The sequence below is a fragment of the Barbus barbus genome, assembly GCF_936440315.1.
Source record: "Barbus barbus genome assembly, chromosome: 26".
In the NCBI taxonomy this organism is placed as follows: Eukaryota; Metazoa; Chordata; class Actinopteri; order Cypriniformes; family Cyprinidae; genus Barbus; species Barbus barbus.
In genome coordinates this window covers 222,202-231,770 of record NC_136754.1, presented here as the reverse complement: position 1 = coordinate 231,770, position 9,569 = coordinate 222,202, and the positions used below count along the sequence as shown (strand labels likewise).

The window sequence follows — 9,569 nt, the reverse complement described above, 5'->3', positions numbered from 1 at the left end:
ACATTTTAATGTGCTCAACCTCAGGCCAGTCGAGATTAGGATGAGTTTGTTTCTTCATCAGATAGCATTGCATCAGTGTCTCAGCAATGGATGCTCTGCAGTGAATGGGTGCCGTCAGAATGAGAGTCTGATAAAAACATCACAATAATCCACACCACTCCAGTCCATCAGTTAACATCTGGAGAAGACAAAAGCTCAAACACATCCAGCATTAAGATGTTTTTAACTAAAATATGAGTCTATAATAACTCTTCCTGCAGTGATAAAGTGTTCTGGTCTGAATCAGGAGAGAAATCTGTACAGATCAAGCAGCGTTTACAAGATAAAACAGCTCTAAATAAATATGTGGCTGGATTTTGATGTGAGAGACGACAGGAGATGCACTTTCTCACTGGAGGAAGAGTTATGGATTATGGACATGTAGTTTTGTAACAGTTTGAAGTTAAAAATGTCTTGGATTTGTTTCTCACAAACAGAAAGCTTTACACTGAAGACATCAACTTTACTGAGTACTAAGTGATTTTTACCTGGTGAAAACCAAAATGAACGTGAAAATCCCATGAGCTCCCAACACCCTCATCAAAACATTATATAACATAAAAATCAGTCGTCGCAATATGATTTAGCTATAATAGTTGTCGGGATACACCAAGTCACCATGAAATTAAAATTGAAAATATATATCAAATGGAATACTGCAGTGTTTATTATGAAATATTTATAGTTCATTACCTATGCACATCATAACTTTTTAATTCATGTGTCCTTGTAATATTACATTTAAAAAGCTTAAATTTTTCCTCGCTGCTTGCAATGACATATCTTCTCTGATGACATGTGCACAATAATCCCTCCAGCAATCAGCAAAGCACAACCATCCAGTCAGTTCCTGATGGACAACATCGAAACCCACCCTGCATTCGTCTCCTTTGAGAAATTCAGATAAACAATGACATTAGGGAAGAAGAGACGATCACAACTTCCGTTTCGTCAACTTTAAAGATTTTTTAATAAAAAAAAAAAAAAAAAACAAGCATAAAAATAACTTTTGGACATTGTTTGGTCAAAGTCAAATCCATTCTCTAAACATCAGTGTAAATTCACAGAACTGTCAAATCACTACATATTTAGAGAGGAGAAAAACTAAAACATTTCAATTTATGTCTAGAAAGGTAAATCGTTAACAATTGAAGCCTTTATGTATAATGCATTATAAAAAATATTCATAATGTACGGTGTAATTTTCATAATTGCAACCAAAGTTAAAATGCATTATACTATGTGAAGGTTTGTTTGTGTTTTAAAGCATTATACTTTCTAAAGGAGCAACTATGTATATATAAATATAACCGTGGTTACAATTATTCATGAGATCATATAATGCATTATAAGGTGGATTAATTAATGCATTAAAATACTTTTACAATGCATTATATATAAAGGCTTCAAGTGAAGCCTAACTCAGAAATCCTTCAGGCTACCCGTCCATGTGGAGCGGCGGCCTCAGGTGAGGAGGCAGGGCACCTGGAGGAGGCATTTGCGGGTGCATGTGTGGCATCATGGGGGCTCCGGGGGGCATCCCATGCATTCCTCCCGGCGGCGGAGGAGGCATGGAGTCACTGTGCGGACGTGGACCGAGTCCAGTGATCAGTGAAGGCGGACGCTTCACGCCGACCGACACCGCCTGACCCGGTGGAGCAAGCAGAGCTTTCTCCACCTTAAAGTGAAACTGCAGAAAAAACTGGAGAACGAGAGGTTGTGTTCAGCACATGGAGAAGGTCTAGATAAACACAAATGATTTCATCCATCTGTTCTTACCTGCTTCGTTTCTCTATTCCAGTGTGTCCAAAAACGAGTCTCTGCTTTGTCAATCTCTCGACTGGGGACCTGAAAATATGATAGAAACAATGGCATCAAAACCCTGACATATAAAATAAGTCAGAAAAATTAAGTTGTTTTTTTAATACGGTGTCTTGAACCTTACATGTATGTTTTATGTTTTGTATCATATTTGATGCATCTGGCTTTTATGGCTCGTATTAGTCTGATATAGTGAGAATATTAAGCTCAATTTTGTTCAGACTCAAACTGAGCAAAAATATGCCATTTGCAGCAGATGCTAATATTTATATGAGATGCTTGTGATGTAAATCAATGAGATCTTCATAACAGTGCAGCAGATACTGACATAAAATGATCTAAATATCAGTCATCGCTCTATATCTCCAATAATATGTCTTATAATGCAATGCAATGCTGATTGAGAGATGAAGAAATAAACGCTCCTCAAAAGATCCTGATGATCAGATTTGAGATGCTCGGATTTTTCTAGAAAATGATTGATGGAGAATCAAGTAAAGCTGAGCTGCTTCAGTCCAGTAAGAGTTCATCTGGAGATATGACTGCAGTTATTCTGACCTTTACTTGATCAAAATCAGAGAAGATTTGACACGAGAAGCAGCAGCTGAAGCTGGACGCTTCTACAATTACACTAAAAGAGCTTTTACTGGATAAAAAACTCTAAACTATCAATCAGACGACAGAAGAGATGCAGGAGATTGAGTGTGAAGCAGGTTTAACAGGATTAAAATATGATATGTTTCAAATCAAATATGAAACAGTAGGCTTAATAGGATTTTCAGCTAATTTTGAACAAACACAGTTTCAGGTAAAAGTACATTAGATTCAAGAGGGAAATGTTATTGCTCAGTCAGGTTTAATTCATATGTCAATTTCTTATAATTGTTTCAAGTTTGAGAGTACAAGTTAAAACAGAAGATTTAGTCAGCAGACCTTGAACGCGATGGTTTCATACGGCTCGGCTGCGAACAGCAGATACTGCCAGCGGCGGTCCGGAGGTTCGATTCTCTGCTCATACGCTGACATGAAGCGATGCCTCGGCCCAATACTTTCTGCTATCTCTGGGTAATCAACCTGAAAAAAAACAAGGACACCGTTTATTATATCAGTGCAGTTTTGCAGATCAAAATTGCGAGAGAAAAACGTGCATTTTTCAGATGGATCTTAGATCTCAGGACGGCTGAGAAATGACCGGATTTACCTGGAAAAGCAGACTCTGCTGTCCGGTCTCTGGATCTCTTTGTTTTGTTACTATGTGCAAAATAATGAAAAAATAGGTACATCTGTTAATCATTAACATTTAGATCGGGTTCTCACAGCTTTTGACCAATGAGTTTCCACAACTGTCCAGTCATTTGTGATTGAATATGGATTTCTTCAAATGACTTTATAGATACTGTTTCCTTAACATATTTTAACATTAAGTCACCTTTATTTATATAACGCTTTCAATACAGATTGTGTCAAAGCACTAAACATCAAACTGGAGGATAGAGTGTCAGTAATGTATAATAATAAGATTAAACAGTCATTGTCTAGCTCAGTTTAGTTAAAATAGTAGAAATTACACAATTATAATGTACAAATGTATCTAATAAGAAAAAAAACTAGAGAAGTATATTATACAGAAAAATGTATATTTGCTACTGAAATTTCAATTACTTTTCCAGGGCTGGTAAGTTAAATATTTCCTACAGGTTTTCTCCATGACATTGAGAACTGAAATGAATGGGATTCACTCATGTGACATGAGCTAAAGAAAAATCACTCCTAAACATCTTAAATTTGTTTTGTTTTTTGCTGATTTACAAAAAAAGGCCTAATATTAACTAGTTTCATGACGCTGAGCTCAAAAACACCAATAAAAACGTTCCATGTACAGTTTTTTCACAAAGAAAGAATGAAGATTTTTCTAATTATATTTATGTATCAGCCTTAACGCAATTATCAAAATAACAAAAACAGTCAAATGTCAAAAGATTTGGTTTTATTGACAAAGATGTTTTTGAAATGTATAATAATTACATTATATGACTTACAATCTACAAACGAGTAGGAAAGTATGCTAAAATACTCCATTTAATGTCAAAAAACTACTTTTTTCTTAAAACAAAACCTGTCATTTTTTTGTGGCTGTTTGGATGCCGTAAAACACAACAGATGCAGCAGAAAACATCAGGCTCACGTTTGCATCATCTAACCTTGAAATCAGGATTAGACCTAAAATAATGCCATGCATGTAAAAATGGGCTGTGAACTGAACAGATAGTTGTAATCTGGCTCAGATTCAGACAGGAATCGTGTGTTTGTGGTGTTCAGGGAGACATCTTCACCTTGCAAATGGTTGTAAAAGCAAAAATGCTATGAAATGCATCATATTTAGTGAGAAAGTGTGACGTGCTACAGCAAAACAGACACTGTATTTATGCATTCAGCGCTGCAAAGTTAGTAGGAAACACATAGGTCTGAGGCTCAGTGTCCTACCTTTATAACCCGGTCTGCCAATCTTGACAAACTTCTTCACCTCAACCTTGACTTTCTCTGGAGCGGGTTGAGCTGGCGCTTCCTTTGCCTCTTTTGCAGCTCGTCTTGCTCTAAAATAGAAAAGCACAGACAACACAATGAGTTCCTCCTCTACACTGAACATAATCCTGATAATCACAGCTCCAAAAGTGCACTTACAAGTTAGTCTGATGCTTTTTGCCCTGTGTGTGAGCGAGATAACTTCCCTAGAAGAGGAAAATCACAAACGCAATGAGAATTGCTGATTAAGGATGAACGTTTGTAAAGTGCATGAGGGTCACTCAGAGCTCACACCTCATTGTTGTGCAGCGTGAGACACAGTTTACACTCATAAGAGCCCAAGTGGTTTTTCATGAAGTACGGATCTTTGTTGATGTCTATGGTCTCTAAAGCCAGCTGCCGCAGTCGCTCACGCCGGTCTCGGTTGCTTTCGGACGAGGAGGCGACTCCACCGCTCCCGGTTTTCCCTCCGGCTCTGTGTTGGAAATCCATGATGGCAGATGCTTCTCCTCACACGGCTGCTCCTGGAACCACAGAAGAGGAAAACACGTTTAAAAACATGACAGAAAATCACTGATTTCAAAATCTACTGAAATTATGGAGATGTGGAGGGTACTAGCCAACAATAACAGAGAAGAGCTTGATCATTTTAGATTCACATATAGAAGTCTGAAACTTAATGCCAACAGCTTGTTAAATTGTAAGGATCAGAGAAATATAAATAGACAACAAAATAAATGAAAGTATTTAGAGCAAGAAACCTTGATTTACATAAATACAAACGTGTATATAATCATATTTACGGTAGGAGTAAAAAGTTATGCTATGTCTAAATTGACCCTTATGACTGGTTTTGTGGTCATATATATATATATAAATAACAGTTAGCACACAAAGCACTGAATGGACTCGAACTGACTTCAAAACTGCATTTTAACGAATTATAACCACCGCCGAAAGCTCATTAAATGACCAGAGCTTAGTTTAGCGGTATAATTCAGATCCCCTTTTCTAAAAAAGTATAAATAACTATGATTTTGATTGGAAAATTCTTCGTGAAAACATTTTTTACCCAACGTCCAGATCACGCTCGCCGCCGTAATGTGCACGCGCGCTGAGTGACGCACTTCCGTTTCCTGTTATTGTGAAGTTCGCAACTTTATTGATAAAGGTAAGATAATAATACCACAGCAAAAGCGTCTGTTTTCCCTTATAAATGTACTGTAAAGTAATTTAATCGCACTACGATACACTGAGGATGTACAAAAGTCTAAAAAAAGTCACACTTTGACAGGTTTTACTAAAAAAGTACGTGACAAAACATCGTAAAACTGCAAAATCATCATCAACAATGCTTTTAATTGATAAACTCGGCTTTAAAAATCAAATAAAAATATCAAAACAAATACTTTTATGTGAAGTGGCAAACCAGCGCCCTCTTCCTGCAGCTCGGTGTGTTTTGTTTCGGTTTATCTGCAGTTAGAGGAGATTCTGACCACAGCAGCAGACTTTGGCTGATAGTCTGGATGACGACGCTGATGCTGGGACCAAAACTAATGTTTAATGGCATAAAAATGCGCTTTAATGAGACGAAACTGCTGTCAAAGAGCTGAAGATGCGATTCAACGAGAAAGAGCTGGTGTTCCTGAGCCGGCAGCCGTCTGAGAGAGCGGCGGAGCTGGGCATGAGAGGCCCGAAGAGAGGAGACGGTAAGCGGACAACATTCTCATCATCATCCGGCTCTCTGTGCGCTTTCTATTAAAACACCGCTAGAAAACCAGAGCCGCCGTTAAAATCAACCACAGAACTAGAAAACTGCTCATTTTATTCGCTTATATCTATTTTCTGATCTCAGTTAAAGTAGTACGCTATTACGAGTACAGATGTTAGTCACTAGTGTTCGTACTCGGCTGCACTGTCCAATCGCGTTAAGGGGCGGGTCACGTCACCTCCACTACGCGCTCTGCGATTGGTTGATTGATTTCTGTTAAACTAGAGTTGATCGCATCGCAGTCATTAACGATTAACTTTATACTAAAAACACGATCGTGGTGCAAACTAGTTTACTGTCATTTAAATCAACCAAACTATGAGAAATTGAGCGTTTCTGTAATAATCCACGAAGCTGTGGAAAAAAAACGAAATCACTCGCTCGCATCGGAATCTTTAAAGCCGCTTTGACGCAACAAAATTAAAAGACTAATAAAATAAGTAAAAAAAAATAATTCTCACAGCTTTAAAGGTTGCGACTTTTAATCTCACGATTTTGACTTTTTTTTCCTTTTCTGAGACGTTAACTCAGAATTGCTATATATTAATTCGTAATACTGAGAAAAAAAGTCCAAATTGTGATAAAAGTTGCAATTTCCTTTTTTTATTCTGTGGGCGAAAACAAAAAATATCAGAAACTCATAATAATGAAGGGAAAAAAAGGTCAGAATTGCAAGATACAAACTAGATATTATCTCACAGTTCTGACTTTTATTGATTTTTTTTGGAATTGTAATATAAAAAGTCCCAAACTTTATTTTGGCTTAATTTTGCCAGCAAAACTAGAAAATAATAATAATATATTTTACAATGCAAACTAATAAAATACATAAACCAGGAGAGAATAAAAATGCATTATGTATACTCGGTGTAAACTAAAGCAACTAATAGAGTTTGACTTTTATTTCTTCAGTTGTGAAGAGGCGTGTAGTGAAACTGATCGTTAATTTCCTGTTTTACTTCCGGACCGATGAGGACGAGGTGAGTGTGAATCAGTGTCTGATCTGGATCTCAACAGCATCGCCGTCATGATGGTCTGAGTTTAATCCCTGTGTGTTTCAGCCCATCGGCGCTCTGCTGCTGGAACAGTGTCGCGTGGAGAGAGAAGACGAGCAGGCTTTCTCCATCGGTCAGACCAGCTCAACACTGTAGAAATAGAGAAAAACATTGCATGTTTTAAGCCATTTTAAGCAGGGTTATAATTCTTGTTATTATTATTATAACAATAAAAGAGTGTTTTCATTATCTGATGATTAATCGTGATCAATCGCATCCAAAATAAAAGTTTTTGTTTACATAATATATGTGTGTGCAGTGTGTATATTTATGTATATATAAATACACACACATGGATGTTATGTTTGTATATTAAATATATACATGTAAATATTTTCAAAATATATATTGTGTGTGTGTGTGTGTGTGTATATATATATATATATATATATATATAATATACACAGCATGTATGCTGGATGCGATTAATCATTTGACGGCACTATTTGAAATAAAATATAAAAAAAACTAAATTTACTTTATTTTCTCATTTTCATTGTAACTTGATGTCCTAAAATTAAAATTTAAATGAATAAAAACTACATAGACATTTTTTTTTTAAATTACAAACTAATAAAGCTGACAAAAACACACAATTATGTAATTGCAAAAAACTTAATTACTTCAAAAAATGACTTTAAAATGGAAAAAAAATTCGACTTTGGTTTTAAGAAGGGCTATTGTTAACTAAAACTAATATTATATTATATATTAACTGAAATAAAATAAAAACTGAATTTATTTTATTTCAGCTAGTTGCCAAGGAAACATTTCTCAGTTTTGTTTAGTTTAGCTTACTAAAATAACTAGAATGAAACTAAATTAATAAAAACTATACAGACATATTTAAAAAATGAATAAATAAAAATAAAGTCAACAAAATTGCACAAAAAGACTTTAAAATGGAAAATATAAATTAATAAAAACTACAGTATAATAGTATTTCAGTATAATTTGACTCTCAGCTCTTTAAGAGAGAAATGTAACATCAATCAATGTTTCTTATGACATATTTAATAATAATAATAAAGCCAACAAAATGACTAAAAATGGAAATTACTTAAAAAAATTATAAAATGGAAAATACAAAATATAAATAACTAATTAAAAAAAAAATACAACTATAATAGTATATCAGTTATACTAAAGTAATAACCCTGGTTATTCTTTTATGACGCACTCTTGCTTGTTTTCCAGTGTTTCTGGACGAAGCCGAGAGGAAGTATTTGTTCGAATGCGATTCTCAGGAACAGTGTGTCGAGTGGATCGATGCCATCGTTAAAGCCAGGTGTGTGTCACAGACGTTTCCCATCATGCCGTGCATCTCCTGCTTTATAACTCTGATCTGCTTCTGTCTCACAGTTATGAATTCATGCGCAAGAACCTGATCTACTATCGCACGGAAATCCATCGACTGACCGGCAAGGTGAGGGAATCGCTATTAATTGATGCAACTAATGCTTCTCAGAGATCAGTATCAGACTAATCAGGATGCTGCTGTGTGATCTGGTGCAGGACCCGCTGGAGCAGTATGGGATATCAGACGAAACACGCTTTCAGGTCTACAGTGGTCTTCCTCCGCCGCCCACATAAGCACACTCTCTCTGCTGTTTGGGGTTTTTACCTGTTTTTTCAGTCTGCCAGTATCCATTACTGTACATTCTGACCTCTGTAACCTTTCATTTAATGTGAGTTATGGGGAAATGCGTAATATATTACTGTAATGAATGTCTGCTGAGTTTGAGCCAATTGCTATTAAAGTTTCTTCCCCATATCAAGGTCATTGTTAATGAGGACAAATTAAACTGGGTCGCCTTTTAAAACCTGATTTTGCCACCTTTATTGCCTTTCATAACTGATGTTAAAGGTTTATGTGCAGACACGCATGCATTATAGTTTGACCTAAAGTGCACTAAAGAGGTTTCATAGCATCCAGCTTTTATCTAAAGCATTAAAGCTTCCAGTCAATCAGACAAGATTCAGTCAAAACATTTCATCTGCTTTGAGTCTGTGTATCTAAAGCTGTATAGCGGTCGTATTTCACCCCAAAATCAAAGGAAAAAATAGAAAATTATATTTTAGCACAAAAAAAATTAAGCCGGTTATTAAACGATGTTATTTTCATGAGAAGTGCATTCTTTGCTGCAAGAAAATTCAATATATAATTTAAGTAATTTAATAAATCGTATATAATTTTATAAAAAATAAAATTACTTATCATCATAAATTACAAATGCACTACACAATTTAATAAATCTTATATAATTACTTAAATTGTAATTATTACTTCAATTTAAAATCAGCATAATTTACAAATGCATTGCACAATTAATTTAATAAAAAATATTTTAATAGATAAT

At 35.4% G+C, this 9,569-nt stretch overlaps 2 protein-coding genes across 3 annotated transcripts; one reads left to right on the top strand and one right to left on the bottom strand.

Annotated features, from left to right (window-relative positions):
- Positions 1–982: 982 nt before the first annotated feature.
- Positions 983–6,287, bottom strand: sf3a2 (splicing factor 3a, subunit 2). 2 transcript variants are annotated; one of them, XM_079378652.1, is made up of 9 exons: positions 5,456–5,504; positions 4,678–4,907; positions 4,543–4,589; positions 4,345–4,454; positions 3,062–3,111; positions 2,794–2,934; positions 1,819–1,887; positions 1,457–1,741; positions 990–1,194 (listed from the first exon to the last, which is right to left on the bottom strand). In XM_079378652.1, exons 2-8 carry the CDS (start codon positions 4,873–4,875, stop codon positions 1,478–1,480), a joined length of 879 nt encoding a protein of 292 aa, XP_079234778.1. In that variant the 5' UTR covers positions 4,876–4,907; positions 5,456–5,504; the 3' UTR covers positions 990–1,194; positions 1,457–1,477. The 2 variants fall into 2 exon arrangements, with proteins under 2 accessions (XP_079234777.1, XP_079234778.1); XM_079378651.1 differs by lacking the exon at positions 5,456–5,504 and adding an exon at positions 5,793–6,287 and having other exon boundaries at positions 983–1,741.
- On the top strand, positions 5,859–9,355 carry LOC306845706 (pleckstrin homology domain-containing family J member 1). Its single transcript, XM_079378653.1, has 6 exons — positions 5,859–6,092; positions 7,067–7,134; positions 7,216–7,282; positions 8,407–8,497; positions 8,572–8,635; positions 8,725–9,355. The coding sequence occupies exons 1-6, from the start codon at positions 5,999–6,001 to the stop codon at positions 8,800–8,802; spliced, it is 462 nt and encodes a 153-aa protein (XP_079234779.1). The 5' UTR covers positions 5,859–5,998; the 3' UTR covers positions 8,803–9,355.
- Positions 9,356–9,569: the final 214 nt, after the last annotated feature.

What these genes read in the sequence shown, in the direction of transcription:
- sf3a2 (XM_079378651.1), bottom strand. Translation starts at nt 4,875, where the DNA reads ATGGATTTCCAACACAGAGCCGGAGGGAAAACCGGGAGCGGTGGAGTC. An exon ending in TCACGCTGCACAACAATGAG is followed by an intron (nt 4,590 to 4,677) that starts GTGTGAGCTCTG and finishes TTCCTCTTCTAG; the next exon opens with GGAAGTTATCTCGCTCACAC. An exon ending in ATGAAACCATCGCGTTCAAG is followed by an intron (nt 1,888 to 2,793) that starts GTCTGCTGACTA and finishes TCATATTTTCAG; the next exon opens with GTCCCCAGTCGAGAGATTGA.
- LOC306845706 (XM_079378653.1), top strand. Translation starts at nt 5,999, where the DNA reads ATGCGATTCAACGAGAAAGAGCTGGTGTTCCTGAGCCGGCAGCCGTCT. An exon ending in AGGCCCGAAGAGAGGAGACG is followed by an intron (nt 6,093 to 7,066) that starts GTAAGCGGACAA and finishes TTATTTCTTCAG; the next exon opens with TTGTGAAGAGGCGTGTAGTG. An exon ending in GATGCCATCGTTAAAGCCAG is followed by an intron (nt 8,498 to 8,571) that starts GTGTGTGTCACA and finishes TCTGTCTCACAG; the next exon opens with TTATGAATTCATGCGCAAGA.